Genomic DNA, 21156 nt, shown 5'->3' on the forward strand with positions numbered 1-21156 from the left:
TGAGTAAAATTGAACCAAGAAATATAACATGCAAGCCAAGAAAGCTGGCATGTTATTAAGAAAACTGGCATCTCTGTGTACTGGAATGAAAAAAAGCAGGCTCCTGGGTATGGCAAAGTGTAACAGTAAGTGCAAGTCTATCATTCTGCATGTCAGTGCCTTTCAAGCATCGCTGACTAACTGTATTTATGTGTGATGATGTGAGAAAGGAAAATAAAATAAACACGACTACAGTATAGCCACCACTGAACTTGACTGAACTACAGTCATACTGGGTAGATAGCTGGATAGTCAACTGCAGACCAAAAACTCTTAGACCTCTGATTACAGTCCCCATTCACTTTGGTGAAGATTTTAGGATCTTGGAGCAGAAGTTCTTGCAGTGAATTTATTAGGTTTATGTTAATCTGCCTTGAGCCTAAAGCCACTGACCATAAGTAGCTTGTGGTCAAGGAGTTTGGTACCGTATTTTCCTCCTACCAAACTCCTGATACCATGGTAAGGATTTCCTAGACATTGTGAAAGAAGAATGAAGAGCTGGTCAGAAGATCACCTTATGATTAAAAACTATGGCCACCAAGAGTGTTTGAATTTGCTTTCAACTTTAGCTTGAGCTAAACTGATTCTGTCTGTGGAATTGTCTTCCCCAGCTTATTAGGAGTGATTAAAAGTTTTCTGGTTTCTTCTGGACAGAGGCTGGGAGCCGGGAGGGAAGCACAGTGGTATACGGAGGTGGACAGCTGAATGAGAATGTGTCACGTTACAAAACATAACTGGTTTGTATGCAGAGAAGGGGCATAAGCACAGAAGGGACAATGTCCACATCTTGTTAGATGTGCAGGCCACAGTCCAGACACAGGACAGTTAAAATCTCTCTAGACAGTGACCTCTCTATTTCATGACGTGTTTCAGTTTTCCCTCTTTCTTGGAATTGTACGATACTTTGGTATACAAGGTGGCAAGAACCCAGGAATCCAATCTCCCGTGCTCTTTGTAGACTGCAGAGGGAAAGGGTATGCAGAGGAAAAAGGTTTAACTGATACTTGGGTTTTGGTTGGTTTAATGGCCTCAGCTAAGCTTGGTCTCTGAATTGGGGGTTATTGGTCACTGGGCTCTGAGCCAGATAATACATAGACTTCAGTTGTCACCAAAAGCTAGTTGGCAGGAGGTTCTATCTGACTCACTTCAGAGGAGCAGTAATCGTGCCCAGCCTGCCATATCCTCAGGCATGTGCTGGCCAGGGCAGGGCTCTCACCCCTGCTGTTAATCTCTGAATGATTCCTTAGACTCACTGCTAACAGTGGTTTGATACGTGGGGCTTTGTGGCCACCTTGCCTTTATTATGTCTTACTTCCAGGGATTTCAGCAGTGCCAGGTCAGTTAAAGCCACTATGTACCGATTAGCTGTCTGCTCTGGAGCAGATTTCATGAGCTTTCCTTTGTGGGATAGCTGTCATGCAAGGCAGTCCTGCCAATTAGACAATTACAGAGCTTAAAAGAAAATAAGTCACTTAATGGTGCTGAAAGATTGACAGACTTCATGAGTACCCTTCACCAATCCATTGGCTATGTGGCTTGCTCTTCTCTTCTTTTCCTGTGGGCATCTGTTTTGGCTGTGGATGACGGTCCATGCCTAGCTTTCTGCTAGGACCTTCAGGGACTTTGGTTGCACAAGTGATGCCTTCTCTACCTCCTTATGGCATAACGTGCAGAGTTCAGTATGTGACAGAATGTCTCTCCTAACCTGGAAGGCTTATTTATTTTCAGTGCCCTTCATAGCACCAGCACTCTTTTCAGGCCTATGTTAATTTTTGCGTATATTTGCAGCACCCACAGTGCCTAGAGATGGCAGTGTTCTCAATGACTTAAAAGTCACTGTTTTTCTTGGCTTCTCTCTTATATTTTTTGGGTCAGCTTTGTTTCTTTTCGCTTGGTTCCAGCCTGAAATTGGCCATGGTTATATGTCACAATCCAGATGTTAAGCCAAAATATATAGAAAATATGAATTGGCTCCTTTGCCAATATAAATCAGCCAGATGGACTGTATGTTTTGCCAGACTCTATAGGCAGAGGTAATGTGCTGGCATTGCTCCTTTGTCTTGTCCCTAAGACACCGGACCCATGACAGAGCTGCCATGCAGGAATAGAAGAGCTGCCTGATGTTGTGTGGAGTTTAACATGCTCTGACCCCTTCATCTGCCAGTTGACTGGCTTCCCATTTTAGTACTTCAATGAGATGAGATAATTTGTCAAAGAAAACAAAGCTACCAGAAGATGAATGAGAGCTACACATCACCAGCCCAGTTCAGGGGAATAGTTTCAGTGTTCTGCCTCTTGGCTGGGATGTGCTGCCCATTGAGGATGACAAGATGTGCTGAAGTCCATCTTCAGTTTTAACACCAGCATAACCCTCTCTGCTTTTAGTTCTTTTCAACCATAACTCATGGTTGCAGGTGCCTTGTGGTATAAGGCTACACTGCAGTGTGAGGAGAAAGATGGTCCAGATGATAGGGCAGTAGTATAGGAATGCATCATAAACTTTCAAGGTCTGAAGGAATCCATGCTCTACTGCTTGGTCTGACACTAAAAACTGTGTTGTCTGGTTTAGGTTTTGTTTTGTTTTTCCACAAAAAGCAGCCATTTTAATGTCTGCTTTATTCTAATATTTTGAGCTTATTTCCATTTTCTAATATTTTTTTTTTTTTTGTGAAGTAAAATTCTTGTTTTCCAGCCAGCCCCCTGAGTAAATGAAGCATTAGCTGGTGAGCTGGTAAATTGCTGGTTGGAACAAAGGCATTAACTGGTTTTGTGGTACAACCCCAACATATCTATAGGTGACACTGAATGGGAAGATTGTACAAACAGTAATACACAGAAGTCTAGAAAAGCTGCGGTTGTGGTCAGGAAATTAAGGGACTGGAAACCCAGCAGTAGATGAAAGGATAACCTAACACATCTGATGGAAGATGAACAGTAGACGGCAGCAATGTCAAGAGCAGTGTAGTATGGGGCAGTTTCTGGCAGTGATAGTAAGGCTTCTTATCCCAGAACAGAGAGGGAATAGTCCTTTGATATGTTCTGCTGAGAATTGATCCAACCTACCGGCGTGAAGTGTGAGTACTTTACTACCAGATAAACGTAGATAAGTTCATGGAAATCTCAGTATAGAGCAACAGTAAATTGGGGACATTACTGAGGCTAACTTTGATTAAAAGAGTTAAGTATATTGTAAAGCTTAGGGTAAGATGACAGCAATTGGAACTGTAAATGTCAGAGAAGCAGAAGTTGTGTATGCTGGGTGGTACAAAAGAATGATTATTCCTGAATTGGGTATAATTTGCTGAAATGAAGGAAAATTACTTTTAGACTGAACGTAGTAAAGCCCTTTATGACAAAGCAGTGTATCAGGTTATACAAGAATACACTAGGTATGTTGTAGTGGAGCAATAGTACAAAACGTACCATTAGAAGCATTTAAAAACTGCCTGGAACAACTGTTAGCAAGAAAGAGTCTTGCACAAGTTGGGGGTAGGATAAAAGTTACCAGTTATCTTTAAGTTGCTATAGTTTTGAGTCCTTTGATGTATTTCCAGCTTCCAGTGTGCACAGAGGCACAAAAGAAAACTTTGCTTTATCTAACACTGCAGAGAAAAGTTCACGGCATGGGTAAGAGCCTCCACCCATTAAATAACAGTTATTGTCACTACGGTGGAGCAATGCAAAGCTGAGATAGCTTAAACGGGTAGCCTGACATCCCCTTTCTGAAGGAGGAATCTTGGAGCAGTGCAGGGTCAGTTTGCCAGACTGCCACTCCTTACTCCTGGAGCAGGAACCGAGCCAGGGAGAGGAGATGCGGTCTGAAAGCTATCGCACACTGCTCATTTCCTGCTATCGCAGCCCCTGTGGGGAATCCCAAACCGGGCACAGGCTGGAGCCGCCTTGGATCACGCTCATGTATTTCAAGGCAGACTGCAGCAATATATACAATACTTGTTGCCAGCAAATCACTAAGCACTACATCTGGAGCTTTAGTTCAGAAGCAGATTGAAATTATTTTAATTAAAAGCAGGGCTGACTTTGTGGTGGAATAACCCAGAACTGTGTATTGACAACTATCAGTTGGTTTCATGCAGCCATCCTAAAAGACTGTAGCATGTCAGCTATAGGAAGGAGGTGTTCTTCCCCACTAAATCAGTGCTATTTGAAGATACGGTTTTGTAAAACCTGTATTATGTTATTCAGGTAGTACACTGCATTTTGGGACAAAATTCTCAGTGAAATCTGTGATTATTATTTTTTTTTTTGGCTTGCAACATGACAGTTTGGCTCATTGACATTTTCAAGAGGTTTAACTAGTCATACACAAAAAGTGGCATAAGAGAATAAGACTTTTTTTACAGAGTTACACATAAGACTTCCAACCCTGCCTATGATTGGAATTGAAAAATGTGAAAATTTTATCTCCATATTCCCAAGGCAGTTTCGAAAACCTGAGTGTAGATTTAAGCCCAGAGAGCTATGGCATAGATGTGTCCTACACGGACTGGAGAATACCTCTAAATGTAATTAGCAGCTGACAATTTGCAGTATATCCATTAATGGCCCAGCAGGTCATGTGCATTCTGAGGTTGATAAGGAATGTTTATTGCCACAAGATATAAAATACTGTCACACTCTGTTCCACCAAAATTTCAAGCTGACATCTAGAAGCTTGGGGCATGAAACCATTTCAGAAATACATGATCCACCCGTGGTTCATTCCCTCTGACCTGGGGAGGGATGTGAAATGCTGAATTAAGCACTGTCTGCAGTATTTGATTAGAGATGATTAGTAAGACAACAAAAGGTAAAATGTTAATCATACTAAGGATTTGCTATGCATGCTTCTGTGCTGGAGATAGTGCCTTCTAAAATGTGCCTGCTCTCTTGTATGACCATAGACCTTGCAGGGGGCTAAGGGGCTAGTAAAGGAAACTACTATGAAAAAGGAAAAAATGTAATTTAACTTTTCACTAAAGCAGGCCCACATGATGGAAAATTCACTGGGATGTGCCTTCTGGAGAGTAAGAGCAGGAGTTTGCTCCAGGAATAACCACAGACATTAAATGTTCCTGCTGGTTGGGAACATTGCCTTTTTTGTTTATTTATTTACTACTTTTTATTTTTTTAATTACCTAAACAGAACGTGCTTTTTCAGGCCAGGCTACTTGGAATTGAACCATTTGGCTTGGGAACGCACAATGTGAACGTGTGTCTTTTTGAGCATTCATGGATACTGGGAGAGCTGGTGGGACTGCCTGTGACATTGGTAATGACTGGCCACATGGTCAGCCATTAGTGCTAGTCAGCAATTTCTGAATTCTGGTGCAAAGTTAGACTTACCTTGAAGCTTTGGGGACAAAAATGTGCAGAACTTTATGTGTGTGTAGGGCAGCCCTGATTCTAGCTATGTTAGTACAGCATCCAAAGAAATAGTTCTCCCACCTCAACAGTTTCTAGTGAATTAAGCAAAGATTCACAAAATATTGCCGCTGTGATGAACTGCACCGACAACAAGCTTTACAACTAATCAATATATGCAAGCTTTCTAAGTATTTTCTCTGAGCTACCTCCAAGAGAGAGTTCAGTGTGCAGTGCATCCCTGTTACCTTCACAGGCACGCAATTCTCCCAATCATACTCGTTCCCCGGTATAAGAAAGATATGGCCATACTGAAGGATATGCAGCAAAGGACCACTATGGTGGTTAAAGGGTGGGAGCACCCAGCATACAAGGAGAGATTGACAGAAGTGGGTTTACTCTACCTTAAGATGAGGCTGGTGAGGGAGTTGTATTGCTTGCTGTCTTCAACTGCCTAATGTGAGTGTGTAGAGAAGATGAAGCCAGATTCAGCTCAGAGGTGCACATGGACAGGAACAGGCAAAAGTTGCAACATGGGAAATTCTTATTAGAATTAAGGAGAAATGTTAGCACTGTGAAAGTGCTCAAACACCAGAACAGAGTTTCATAAAGTTTGTGGCTGAAGGCTGTACCCTTGGAGATATTCAAACCTCAGCTGGAGAAGGCCCTGAGCAACCTGACTGACTTGCCCCTGCTTTGAGTGGAGGCTTGGACCAGATAACTTCCAGAGGTCAACTCCGACATGCCTTGTGCAATGGTTCTGGGACCACAGTGCCTGAAGTGCAGGAGCCTGTGTCTGACACTGGTTCTAGCCTTTAGTTTATCTAAGACTCCCATAAAATGAAAGTTATATTCTCTTTGTCACATAGACTTTGAGTTTTAGCACTGATTTTAGAGTGCTGTAAGTTCTTTGGACAGAAGCTGGTATAGTGAAGTAGAAGCAATAATCAGCAGTGAAGGATTTTATTCTCAGCTTTTCAGTGAAGTGAATCTTGAGTTTCACGGAGTGCAAATTCAGTCAAGACCATCCAGATCAACACATCTGCTTTACGCCAAGAAGATCTGCCCTTATCTCGGTTGATTTATTGCTTGACAGGTGGGGGCCAGGACTCCTGCAAGTGTTAGGTAACTTACTGGAAATTTTCTTTGCTGCAGTTTCAGCCTCACAACTTGTCCTGCCTGGGAGTTTCACAGTCATCCAGAACCTGTCATGGTCCTGCTCAAAACTGGCAGTTCTTGGAGCTAAACAAAATGCAACTTTCTGCCTAAAGGCTCAGCACACCTGCTTTGAGGGCTTATTATCTCAGGATTTCATTAATCTTGAAAGTTTCTGTCTAAATTTGTGCATTAAAGGTAACTGAATGGGTTTTAAAACAGAGACACAGAGAGAGAGAAAAAAAAAGGGAAAAACCCTTTGAGATTAAACATCTCTTTTTCCAGGGAGCCATGAACTGAGAGTAGGGAGAGCAGGAGAACTGCCAGTAGACATCCACATCACATACTAACTGGAACAAAGTAAACCTCCCATATCCACACAGTTTTCATTTATCCAGGAATGTTTGCAACCCAGTTGGCTGGCGGCAATTTTTGGAACATTGCAAGCAAATGTGGTCAATCATTATAAAACACTCAATGCCAAATCTGAGTCAAAGCCAGTTATTTGAGCATGGATTATAGGCATTTTCCAATGATCACCACCACAGAAATAAATAAATAGATGGCTTGCTATGTATACACTCAAAGGGGAATGTTGCCCAACATGCATGGCTCTTTGCTATTAACAGTAATGAGGACACAGCTGTCTGAGTCTGCAAGCCAGTATTTGCACAGGGTAATTCTCAAAGATTTTTCTTCTCCACTGGCTTTTGTCCACTACCCATTCTTTGCTTACAAAAGAGCCCAAAAGGCCCTAACATTTATACAAGAATTACCTTGGCTTTGTGGTGCTTTTGAGGTTGTTATAAAGCATGCTGACACATGGACAGATTTGAAACTCAGATGAAATATGAAAAACTATTTTCTCCCCTTGATAACCTCCCCAATGCCTTTAGTGCCAAACATAAAACTCTCTTCTTAGTTAATCATGACAGCTCCTAGAGCAGCTGGCAAAGGTTGCTGCCATGGCATCTGAAGCTCTCCCTTCCTAAGAAGGACTTCTAACTCCCACTACCCGCAGAGCGTGTGGCTGCGCCTGGGCAGACGAGTGATGTGAGTGTTGAGTCACGTATAACGGGTCAGCTCTACAGAGCCTCTAAAGCAAATATGAGACTGCCCCACTGTCCAGACACACATTCTGTATGCACTTGGTGCAGCCAGGCTCTCTTCCCTGGTTTTGTCAGCTAGGTTCAGGGAATAAGGTCTTAGATTCCCAGAGAAAGACAAAGCACTGTAGTACCCATTGCATGGGTATTTGAATCACACAGTTCAAGTGACAGGAGGCAATCTACAGCCATGCCACCTCCAGCTGGAGCCTCCTTGCATGCTCAGGCCAAGCAGCTTTGAATCCAGTCCATTCCTGAATGAGATGCTGGTGATGATTGCTGAAGCTTTGTGAGAGATTAGTTAGTGATGAATCTCGTATTACTCTTCCAGTTCCCCATAATGGAGATCCCTTGTTTATATACATGCATGGGGTCCTCTTTTGTCATGTATATTAAAGATTTCAAGGTATCCTGTGAGAGTGACTGTGGCATCCATACTGAAATCTCTCTAGGGGTATGTACATATTGCACACCTAGAATCTCTCTTGTGTTTTCAGGTCTCCAATACTTCACTCCCACAGTTGTTTGCATAACATGCTTGAGCAATGGTTAAAGCTTTTGTCATGACGCATGTCAAAAGTGGCTGCATTTTAATGGAAGAAGCGACCCTTCTGATAAAAATTTCTGTTATATCCTGCAGGTGGATATTTGCATCCCTTTGTTTTCATTGCAACTTTAATTTCTGGATCCATTTGGATCAATTTCTTCTGTCGTATTAAAAGTAGGGCTGTTCTCTTCTTTACTAGTTATTGTGGTCTATTCACAGTCTCAGACCTCTTTAGCCTGCCAAAACACTTGGAAAAGGAGCTCTTAATGACTCAGTTAAAATGTAGGGTCAAGAAGTTCACTTATTAGAGGAAATGTAAACGGACCACCAATTGGCTAAACCAGCTGGCTGGACTATTTGTGCTAGTGATTTCTCAAAGCTCCCCAGGGAACGAAAGTGGGAATAGCAGTTCTCTTCTTTTAGTTCTCTCATGCTCTGTACCCTAACAGAAAAGTCTTTGAAAGAATTCACTGGAGGAGAAACCAATGGGATTTCACAGACATGTTTAAAAGCTTTATAAATAGTGCTTTAAACTGCTATATTTTTAATATGTTCCTTCTTACAGGGTCTTTTTAAGCTATCCCATAGAATTGCAGAGAAAATATACAATTCAGCCATAGAAAATCCACTTTTTCAGTGTTAATGGTTCTACTCTTCTGTGAAATTTTATAAGCCTTCCCTACAGATTCTTGCATGAGACTATTTCATATCATGCAGCAAAGGGAGGACTGTAATGACCTTGTGCTAGAACTATGTTTAATTTCTTAGTGTGCATTTCCTGGCTCTAATTGCACATCTTTTTCATTTCCATTGCAATAGATAGTGTCATTTACATGACCTCCCAGCAGCTGGGAGTATTCTCAGGAAGTGCTCGCTGGCTCCTCTCACCACCCTACCAGCGGATCTCAGTGTAGCATATGATCATACAAAACAGGTAATTTTGAGAAATGGGTAGTACAACAGTAACACTCCATTTATTCAGCTGAAAAATATGTTTCCTATGAAACCATGTTGAGCAGCAACTGCTTGGAACCTCCTAATTCAACATGTTTGGTGTCATCAGTGGGATGCTCCAACAGGGTACTTGGGTCACTCTTGTTCTGCCGTACCACAGCTACTTGAAATAGTGTTAGTGAAGCGGGGAAATAACTAAGATTCCCAAATCACATGCACTGACTGTGGATTTCATAAGTTGTGCAGAACCTGCAACAGGAAATCATGAATCCAGAGAGTACAGTTATGCTCCAGCCCATGGAGTCTCTATGTTTAAGCAAAGCCCTTAATTGAAATCAGTAGTTTGTCTCATTTCTGATCCCAGAATTAACATGCAGACTGTGCATTTGTGCAAAAGCTGTCATGGGAAACCAGGAATAGTCTGCACAACTGGGTGTGATCTTGTACCAACAGGGAGCCCTGGGAATTGGTGGGAGTGAGGAGCTGTGGTCATGCAGGTGATGCCAAGTGTATGAACCATGCACAGGTCTGTTCTGCGTGGAAGGGGAAGAGGCTGCTGCCCCTTTTTTTCCCCTTGCTATGCACTTATCTGCATGGCTGTCCTATAAATCTCAATCACTAAAGCAGGACTGGAACTGTGCTCAAAGGGCAAAGTCCTTTCACAGTTTAGCTGTTGTTTATCAACTTTGAGTAATGTTAAAAGTGTGTTAGCTAAGGAAGGGCTCAGATAGCTGGCAGAAAATCTAGAACCTGTGACATGTTGAGCAATTTTCATACCAGGCAGATGGAGCAGTGTTACAGATTCATGCCTCACACTGTTTAGTATCTACTTTCAGGCTGACCATCTATGTGAAAAAACACTTTAATCCTTGTTTAGCCGTCAACCAATAACACAACGCATATGGGTTGCAGATAAAAAAATTAATTCAGCAATCAATGGCCAGTCTTCAGACACCGAAATATGCAATTAAACAGGTGTTTAGGGAGTTGATCTTGGTTTGTGTCCAAGCTCAGCAGGGTCAGTCGTCCTTGGAAAAAAACACTGACCCCACACAGCAGCAGTTTGAATTTGGCTTCAGTCTGCACTTTAGGAATGTGGCATTGTTATTTCTCCCCTTTTCTTATAAAATGTAATTATCTTGAGAAAAAAAAAGTTTTGAGAAAACATGTGATTTCACTGAGTAAAAATCTACTACTGAGGAAATTATTTCTCAGTGTCCAAATAAGGAGTGGGGGAGAAGTTTGGGGAAAGTGCTCTGTTCCAAGTAATCTTGGAACTGATACCCATGTTACTGAGCTCAGATGTTTAGTCCTGGCCTGCAATTATTCCTATAAAAGAAAAGACATCCAATCTTTGTATTATTTTAAAATGGAGCCCCGAGGGTTATAAATGACTGAACGAGCTTCAGTGTTTGAGCAGACAGAGGTTCTGGAACAAGCTCGCAGCCTTGAGCCCCCCTGCAAAAACCTTGTTATCTCAAGAGCTGGGTGAGCTCCTGGCGTTGTGATAATACAACAGCAGGACGAAAATACAGACAGAATAAAATAAAGAAGTAGGGCCCCCAAATTACCCACACCTCCTAGTAGAAGGAGGAAGAAGACTTTCCATGGCAAAATTCTTTCAATCTGCAAGAATTGTTCTCTCACAACGGTCAAATTAATCTTCAGCCTTACTGTGTTGAACCCTGTGGTGCTAATGGTTTTCAAATAATCATGATGGCAAAAACATACCCACTTTTGTCAATGGTTGATCAAAAGAAGGAAACACAGCCATAGCTACTACTGTGACCCACAGAAATTTGTGGAAAGATTATCAGCATTCATTACTTAAGAAAGGAAGTCATGCATGCTAAGTATGTTCCAAATAGAACAAAATGTAACAGTCCATCTGCGAAACAGCGCACAATGCCAAAAGCCTATCGTCTTGGAAATCTGCTGTCCACATTGGCTTTCCTCTTGTATACAGAGTCCAAGCAAAGTTTCTCTTCTAATCACCAAAGTCTCCAAGAATGTGGTTCTAGCTCAGAGATGATAAGTCCACATCCTTCCATGATAGCTCTCTGCTAGGGGCAGTACCACCTTGCCAGCCAGCATGGAGAGGAGCTGCCAGAGGGAGTGGAACAGGCATAGCACCCTGAGCATGGACCACGCCTCTGGAGGGGCAAGCGTATTCATGGATCCCACCACTTTCAACACCAGTGGATGGACTTAACAAGGCAGTAATCTCCCTTGGTGCTTTAGTGGCAGATGCAAATCACTTCCTTGGGATGGAGCTTCTTTGGTAAGCTTTCCACATGTATTTACCCTGTTGTATGGTATGTAACCACATATTCATAAATACCAAAATGAAACTTACCAATACATTTATTTAACTTTTTTTTCATTTTAAAAGTAGCTTTTTGTCAAGAAAGTCTTTTCCTGAAGGATTCTGATGCTGTCTCTGAACCGATGAGCTGATCTTAAGGACTTTGTTTCCTTCTGTATTCTTTAATGCATAAAGTCCTGTTTATGCACAAAGTCTTGCTTTTCTGAGCAGAAGAAAGGCAAACAGTGTCTTTGCATAGAGTTTTTGAACCTCACCTTCCAATCAGCAGGTGCTTCCAGTTCCTAAGCACCTCTGATCCTTCTCCTCTTGTCTGCTGGATTTCTCCCCTGCCTTTCCACCTCTTAAAGTCACTTAGCTTGCCAAACAATCTCCTACTTCCTGCATGTTCACTTCCCCTAACCTGCAGTTTAGTCCCCTCTGGGCTCTTTGATTCAACATATTGTCTCTGGCAATAACCTGGATTCTTCCTCTTTATCTTGCTTCATGCTTCATAAAGATGCAATCATTGTATGTGTCCTGAAAAGAAGGTAATTGGCATGCCCAATATCTTTAGGCTGATGACTCAACATCTTCTAGCATAAGAATTTGCTAAGAATTTCTAAGAATGTTCTAAAACATTTTATAAGTTTTCCGTATTTTTCCTGCAGTTACTACAAACAGGAGAGGTACAATATGTCTCAATAAACATCAAATTTATTGATAAAAGTAAAAAAAAAATTGCACATGCATACATTTAAATCTTTGCAAAGGAGAGATCACTTGAAAGAACTTTATAAATTCCTACCCCCAATTACAGTAGTTTCACTGGCCAAGATAGATCTCCTAATGACCTAGGAAGTGAAAAAAGATGCAAGGTAAGCAGAAAATCTTAGGTGTGATGGTTATGGGTATAGATAAAAATAACTAAATGTTGAATGATGTTAAATAATTCAGTGAAGACTGTAAGACACCACTTTGACCATATAATCTGTATTTTTTGTGACACAGGCCATAGACCCTTACCCAGCAATTGGTGTTTCAAGTACACATTTTTTTGCTACAGCATATTTCAAAGAAGAAATACTGTTCAGGTGTAAGGCCCTAAAGTAAGGGAACATCTACCATGTGCATTATTATGTTTTTCAGATGGTTAATCAGTAGTACTACTAATGTTTGTGCCTTATTTTTATATTTTGAATTTGTCTTCTATACACTGAATATCATCCTATTGTCTTTTGCTAGCTTTAGTGACAGTCTCCAGCTAAAAACTTTGTCTCCATGAAGATGTTTATAGATGACATACCTTGAAATATACCTTGAACCTTTTCTTAAACAGATTATTAAATGGAGCATTATCTTGCTCTGATACAAATTTTTGTGGCTTGTAATTACTCTTTGGAGATTTTCTGATCCCTTTGCATTATCGCTTTTTGAAGTGTTGACACCAGAAATGTATTTCAGTAATTATTTTACTAATGCAATATACAGTGGTAAGAACAATTTCCTGTGTCTAATCAGCGTTCTCAAGTTTATGCTTGTCCTTTCAGCAACATTGTGTCAGGAAAAGTTCATGTTCAAGTGATTATCTTTAATGACTCCAGAGTTATTTTCACGACCAACACTTTTTACTCTTGATATATGACCTTGCATTCATCTGCCTTGGAATGCACTTTCAAATGTGCCCACCATACCTAGTTTTAGCATTTGATTTGAGCACTATTGATTATGTCTGGTCTTAATTCAGTGGATTAGAGTATTGTTTTTCTTTTTATGCTGTGATTTCTTGCAATATTATTGATACAAATGAGAGTCGCGTCAGTCCTGCATTATTTGTGGATGTGTCTCAGTATAAAAGATCACTACATCTTCTGATAAGAATTAGTCTCCCTAGTGAGATGTGGTGTTGTGCTGCAGTTTAACATCCAGGTTTTCTTTCTGACTATATTAATATGCTGCCCATTTTTTTGTATACATGGCTTTTAAATTATTTCATTTTTTGAAAATTTATGGACAGTGAATTAAAAATGTCATTCATTGTTCTGTGATGTTGCTAAATTCTAAAGAATCTATGAAGATTACTGCTAGCTTTTACAGATAATAAAACACAAAGCCATTAATTTGCATGTTAAACACAATTAGTTCATTTATTTATTTTGACATTGTAAATGATATCTACCCAGTCACCAGGCATCCTGCCATCCATTAAAAAGACAATCTGTACCAATAAAAACAAAGCATCTGCACATCACATCCCACAAAAGGCAGCCAGGCAGCCAGAAATATAAAAAACCCCATGTTCTCCACCCTTCCAATCCCCAAATGAAACTCTATTGCCCCAGCCACTTCACCTCTGTCAAAATGTCAAGTAAACAGAACATCACACCCCAGGGTTGCTAGACCAAACCACCAGAGCCATAAATTTTTAAGGCAAGCACACTGAGCTAAGAGAGAGTGATGTGGTTAATTTTGGAGTATTCAGGCTTAGGGTCTTGCAGCAAGAGCTTCCTGACAAATGTATACAGAGATGCCACCTACCTGTTCTATCATTCAGTCAGTAAGCCAAAAAGACCTTTAAAACTCATGGCTTCAAGCCATGAGGCTTTGTGTTCATTCTGGGCAGTATTTCTCAGGAGGCAGAGAGCAGTGGTCTGGATGGGCCGTGCGGTTGCTCTCGGTATTCAGTTGGGAAGTAACAAAGTGAATCGTTCCCACTTCAGGTCAAATTTTAATTTCAGTCTGGACTTCTACTTGAATGTCCTTCGAAGTAGCTGTGGGAGCAGTAATGTGAACACAACAACTGGAAGGGAAATGAGAGAATATAGATGACTGCTCATTTGATAGCACATAGCAGCATAATCAAGAACCGAGACACCCAGGGCCAGCACTGGCCAAGCACTCCTTGGCAAGAAAAGTTTTGAACAGGGATCCATTCTGCCCTGCCTTGGTTCTCTGGTGCTGAACAGCTACTCTCAAAATCAGGAACCTCTCAGGAGTCAGTCAGAGTCACTAGTCACTTCAGAAAATTTGGACTTATTCAAAATGATTCGGTATGATGAACTTTAACATCCTCCTGGTTTCATATGTAATTTCACAGCAACATTCCCAGTCCTGCCTGCAAGGGTAAGAAGAGCTGTGGTACCTAGAGAACTCTTTCCATTTGCCACTGACTGCGTCAATATTTCTCTGTTTCAGTAACTACTGGAAACTTTGAGGTTCAATGCACCGTTAGGGTAGAACAGTAACATTGTGAGTAGCATGGAGTTTAGCTGAAAGGCCCTTTGATGCCTCTGACATCTCCTACTAGAGCATAATGCTTTCAGAATGATGGTTAATCTTTTAGTTTAGATCTCATTAGCCAATGTAGAGACTGCACAAAATTTCTGAAAAAGTCTCATCTTTACATGTTGATATAACAGGGGCAGGTGGTATTGGGCTACATGAAGGACTGTAAGTCAGAAACATCTGTGAACTGTTCTTCCTTCTGCCTTGTTGAGTGGTCACAGGCTAGTCCTTGAATTACTTAGTCTTGAATTTCCTTGTTAAAATTCAGGGGCACTGATATTTACACCAAGTGGGACATTGCATGGTTTTGTAGTACAGTTTGATTTGTGTTAGGAAAGCTTCAAATAGAAATGGACTAATTGTGAACTTGCTCTGTGTATGAGGACAGGCCCTGCCCTGAATAGTTTTAAATGCTAAACAGTGACAGAGGCTGGACTACAACAGAGATTTTGTTATCTCCATTTATCAAATAGGAACCAGGGCAGTGGAAAATGAAGAGCAAGGATGAGTTCCCACAAGGTAAATTCTCAGCACATGAGTTACAGTGTGGTTGCTGCTGCTGTGCCGGTTCCTTATCCTGCATAGTTACTACCAGGTACCTCAGTCTGTTTTCACAGAGAACAGATCTAATTTATATCTGCTTCCTAGTTCACCTCATGGCAATTCTTCTTGTAGCCACATACTGAGTAATCTAGCCAAAAGCACAGAAGAGGTATTGAATAATGCTAGCTATTAGCTAAACCTAGACTTGCTCTTGGGGTGCAGGTAATGTTTTCTAAGGATCTTGGTGATGAAAAGTACTAAAAGCAGGTTCAGTGTAGTGAAAACCATCCTTGGATATCAGTGATAGGTGACACTATCCGATGCTTTCACGGTACAGATGCCAAAATCATCAAATATCACAATCTATTAACACCTTGAATAGGGAGCAGTGGGGTTTCTAGGGTTTCTTGCTAGTTTGCTTCCCTTTAGTAACTCTTCTGCTCTCTAGCTGATTAGACTTTACTTTGGGGCTCAGACATCTCATTGCGGTAGTTCTTTCCATGGTGAAGATTGCAACATAAGTTATGCTGGATCAGAGGCACTCTTCCAGGCTCCAGAAAACTACGTCTGGGGACTCCATAGCCACATGTGCTATCCTTGTATTGAGTAGTCCTTACAATTTTTTATTCTCTGATTTTGTCTTATCTGCTTTGAACTTACAAAACTATTGACAATCTAGTATCATGTACATTTAGCATCACAGTTTTATTCTAGTATTGTGTATGATCCATCAGAAGGGCAGAGGTGGTACAAATGAGTTTTGAAGTTATATTCCCAGGGAATGAATGCACCTGTTTGGGACAGAAATAAGCTGTGCAACCAGAATAAGAAATTATTTACACATTATTGACTAGCTGTCAGGTCGTTTTGACTTGCAATTTTCCACTCAACCAAAAATGCCCTGAAAGTGTTTTGATATACTTTCTGTGCTGGCACTTAAGTCTAGTGAATCCACTATTGGCAATCTCTCAACGTTTTAAGGCTAGTTTTCTCCCCAGTGGAAATAATATGTTGGGTTGTTGTTTTTTTTTCCATTCCCTGTCAAATGTCTAGTTTTGACTTTGTCAACCACACCAGTTCTCACTGTATGCCACACTGTGTAAGTGGGCTGGGCAAGGCACCCTCTGTCTCCCAGTTCGGATACTCTTCAAGAGGATACCTAATGGTTAGCCAACTGTTGAACCGACATTTTTCCCAGTGTACAAATACCAGCTTTCACTTAATGAGCCCATGTATTATAAATAACCCCTGGCAGACAGACTGCGATTATACTACCTGTTTGAACTGAGAAGGCTGCTTATCAAAAATAATTGATTTCATTGCATTGGCTGAGCCTGTCAGAGTTTAATGTCGCATCATGGTAAGGGGCGATCTTAGAGAAAGCAAGAGACATGAAATATAGAACTAGGTGTGTGCGCTCAGGTCCAAGCAAAAAGATTTGATGCTACCAGGAAAGCCGTTTATACCTGTTGGTTGCATAAAACTTCAGTTATTCAGTGTAAAATGCAAGGAGTTGAGGTGTTCTGCACAGACAACTTCAGGTTGATCGGGTTTTCGGGGGACAGCAGAAACTTCACAGGTAGCCTCTGTTGTAAAAAATTTTGCATTCAAATGGAACTATGTCTCCAATACCACCATAAAAGGTGAAGACTGGGAGTAAGCAAAGAAATCTGCTTGGCAGATAGCAAGGAAAAGAGGATCGATGTCTTACTTTTCTGGAGTGATTGTACTGCTGCTCATGCAGCTGCTACAAAGACGACTCAGGAACAAAACTAATCCCATAGCCACCTGTTGCTTTTTGTGAAGGCTGCATGTTGTACTCCTGCAAGAAAGATGCACCACAGAAGAGTGGAGGATCTATAGTCTTCAAACAGCATTGCTACCATATGTGGATGTCAGACCCTGACCTTCATTTTGTCTCCACTGTACTTCACCTGTTAACATTACTGGTAGCAAGGAGCACGGAAAATGAAAATCTCCTTTTTAAGCTCAGGGTAGGCTAGAAACAGCAGAATTGCCCAGATCCCAAGGTCCCACTCCTAAAACAATAAGCAAACATGACAAATAGAAAGCTTTTTCATTTAGAAATCATTAATGTCATTTTTATTAAATTTATGGTTAGACAAAGTCTGTGTTCAAATGCTGCTAATTATGTGTGATAAGCTGTATAAAGGGAGGATCCAGAATTTTTAGCCCAATTGCAGAAGCAATAGCTGAACCGAATAACGTATCTATGTACCTACATAGTCTAGACTTGTTATCTTACTCCTTTCCTACTTCCTCCACTATTTGCCAACTTTCATCTGGCCAGTAAATACGTGGGAACCAATTTCCGACAGAGTTAATTACCTCTAATTGTGCCACTTGTTATCTTACCAGCTTTGACTCACCATAAATTGCTCTGGTACAGATGTTGGCAAGATAAGAACTCTATATTCTCTCCATATATATATAATACGTATGTATTTGTATATCCAAACATGTCCGATATGCTGCTGTGGTAGATTGGATCAGTTATTTCATGACCGCTGGGATTTTACAGCTGACTGGCTGTGCTAGGTGCCTCAGGGGCAGATACTGAGATGTAATTCCTGTCCTCTGCTGCCTGCTCCAGCCCAGCGCGTTTGTGAGATACTTTCAGTCATGACCCAACAAAGTCTGGGTTAATAAGAGTTGCCGGGGGATCAAGGGAGTAGCATTGCTTGGATGACATAGTACTTCAGCAAAGGCCAGTGCACAGTATGCTGAAATAAAAAATAGTTTCGGTATCAATAAATAAAACATAGAAATCTGAGTTGGCTGAAAAAATGACACAATTTATCTTTTGATATTTCCATTTCTGACATCTAGACGCAAACTCAACGCCAGAAACATCAGGGAAGAGATTGAGCAAGAAGGGATTAAAATTGAACTTCTGACTCTGAAAGGCATTTTTAATCAGTTAGGTTCCAGGGTCCTGGCTTATATAAATGTAGGAATGCTATTCACCTCCTTTGCAAAAAAAAAAAAAAAGTCCACAACAAAAACGCCCTAAGGGGTTGTAATAAAAACTCAAATACATTAAAAACAATAAAGATGGTTAAAAAAAATTAAAAAGAAAAGAGTTTTATTGTCAGGAAATTGATTCCAGGGAAGTATACATTTTTTTGTCAGGTAAAGCTTGATTTTGGTTGAACTTTCTCTAAGAAAAATTACAGTGAGATACTCTACATTGGTGGGGGTAGGAAGTAATTTTGTTTGTATGTCTGAGTTGTGTTTGTACATCTCTCGAACTCCCATTCATCTCCTACTCCGCAGTGGAGGTATACAGCCCTTTCAGCACCCTTTCCCTAGGGCTGAATGCTGCCCTGTAGCATGGAAATCCCACTTCAGTGACAAAGCAAATGTGGAAATAATAAAAAGCTCAAGGTAATGCAACCCCTTTCTTGCGGACCTCTGAGAAACACTGGGACATCTGCAAAAGGGAGAGGTTTGATGAGCACCCTCAGTTCTCACTGCCCTCAGACATTTCTTATTATGACTTTTGCTTCAGGTTATGGTCTTTCTTTCTACACCACCACATTTTGGTTCCTCGCACAGAACCGGTGTATGCATTGTGAGTGCAAGTCCCTTTACAGTGTGAACAATCTTTTGTTGTTGCTGCCATTTCTAACATTTTCTTGCTGTATTTCTGTGTTGCAGATGTGGATGAATGTGCTTCAGATTCTCACCAGTGTAACCCCACCCAGATCTGCATAAATACAGAGGGGGGCTATACCTGTTCCTGCACTGAAGGCTACTGGCTGCTAGAAGGCCAATGTTTAGGTAAAAACCTCGTGCTATATGGTATTTGAGGATCTGTATATGTGTACCTGTGAATAGCTGAAATAATGTCACTGAGCATCTTTGTCAAGTACAAGGTTAAACCTTCAGCTACGTGGAAACTGTCTCATCTTTGTAAGTGCCAACAGTATGCTTGGCAGAGAGCCTCCCTCGCGGAACAAAAATGTAGATGTAAATGCCATATGACCAGCATTCATGTAACACGTGGGATTTTTATATTCCCAGTCTGATGGATTCCCTTTCATATACGATCGATCACAGGCATGTATACAAAAAGATTATTCCCAGACAGACCTGTCCTTTCCACATTGTGACAGTGTGGACCCAAAGGGATCAGTATTTGATACCAAGAAACAGGCCAGAAGATCCCTAGATTCAACCAACGCTTTTGCTCGGAGGTGAGAAAAAAATTACCTCTGAACTAGGTGCCATTTCGGTAGCTTCCAAGCAGTTTATTTCAATTTTATTATCTTCCTTGCAGCAATGTCCTGCTCATCCTTTTAGATCAGCCCTGTTGAAAAAAACATCCCTCAACAAACAGCATGGGAAAACCTTCCAGCTCCTCTCTCCTCCAGCCCATTCCACTCTCCTGACACGCCCATGGGATGATGAAGTAGATGTTAATTTTAGGTACACAGATAGGACCTAGGAGACAGGATACAACTTTTTTTTTTTTTTAAAGTTTGCTCATTATTATTTTTTTCCCCTCGGCGCAGGCTGTTTGCCTGCCAGCTCTGCAGAGCTGGACCGTCCTGTCACAATACCTCCGCTGGAAGGAGAACGGGCTTTCCCTGCCCATTCATCCCTGGAGCCTCTCCAGTTATTTTCCAGCTTTCTCCTCCCAAGTACCAATTCCAGTGAAGGACTGACTCACGACTGCTTTCCTAACTACTGCAAACAGCTGCTGTGTAACTTACCTGGCAGAGACGGAGCTCAGCCTTGTCCAAGCTGGGGTCTGTGCAGCCATAGCCGCTTTGGGGAGTCACCATCTTGTAGTTCCCCCAGGATATGAAGTTTCCAAACCCTCTTCTCCTTAATCTCTGATAATTCTTCTTCTCTTGGGAAAAAAATCGTGTGCCGGGGGTTGTACAGGTGTACATGATGGAGTGGGGATGAGGGAGGGCAGGGAGAAGGATTCTGCTCTGCATCACCTGTTATGTTACTCATTTACTTCTCCTAGGTACAGCCCAAATGAAAGGGTTGTGTGCAGTGTTCAGGATTTGGACATGGGTCTAAAGTACTTTTTACTTCTTGATAGATATACCAGAGAATTTAAATGGCTGCATTACTGAATTGATTCAAGTATCTGCCTATGCTATTTAAAATAGGCAATAACATCCCAGTGTTGCCCACTTTAAGTAATCGTGGGGTGGATTATTACAAGGCAATGCAGAGAGCTAAAAGCAAATTGTGTTTAGAGCTGCTATATTTTTCCCTAAGTGTCAAAAATTCTCAGTTTTCCATACTTTCCACTGGCCTTGGAGAAGTGATTTTTGCTGGCATAAAGCAGTAAAAGACCATTTACTGTAATCAGAGGGCTGGGGTGGGTTTTAGAGACAGGCTATTTTAGTGCACTGTTAGTAAACCACAGTTACAAAAAGCTACACTTCCATCTGTTGTAATTATCCCAGTAAAGTTTATATAGGAAAAGCCAGTACAGCAGTATCCACAGGACCCACCCACAAGAAGCAGCCCTGTAAAAGTCCTTCTCCTCAAAATGTAGCACTCTTGAGATAACAGTCCTGCAAAAGCCAAAGCATGTATTTAAAGTAATGCATTGTGTCAGTGAAATGAGGTATTAATTTACTTAAAACCCATGTCACTTTTGCAGGATTTGGGCTAAGCCTGCTGCTGGTATACATACCACAGCTGACCCAGGCCTTTAGGTTATCTTGCTATTTAGAACGCAGCAGGAAATAAAAGCTAGTAAGGGTAAAACTGAGTGTCAGTGTCCTTGTTATTTTACATGGAGAGAGTATTTCCAAGATTTTTGACATATTCAGCATGGTTTCCTGAGACTTTCTATGGCAAAACTGCCCCAA

At 41.2% G+C, this 21156-nt stretch overlaps 1 protein-coding gene across 2 annotated transcripts in view; it reads left to right on the top strand.

Annotated features, from left to right (window-relative positions):
* Nucleotides 1–21156, top strand: part of FBLN5 (fibulin 5) — a 45872-nt gene that overhangs the window by 12971 nt on the left and 11745 nt on the right. For both annotated transcript variants that reach the window (XM_009705732.1, XM_009705733.1), the window contains one exon: nt 18974–19096. In XM_009705732.1, coding sequence (XP_009704034.1) covers nt 18974–19096 — 123 coding nt within the window. The remainder of the gene's footprint in view (nt 1–18973; nt 19097–21156) is intronic.

The sequence above is a fragment of the Cariama cristata genome, unplaced genomic scaffold, assembly GCF_000690535.1.
Source record: "Cariama cristata isolate BGI_N322 unplaced genomic scaffold, ASM69053v1 scaffold17758, whole genome shotgun sequence".
NCBI classification, from domain to species: Eukaryota; Metazoa; Chordata; class Aves; order Cariamiformes; family Cariamidae; genus Cariama; species Cariama cristata.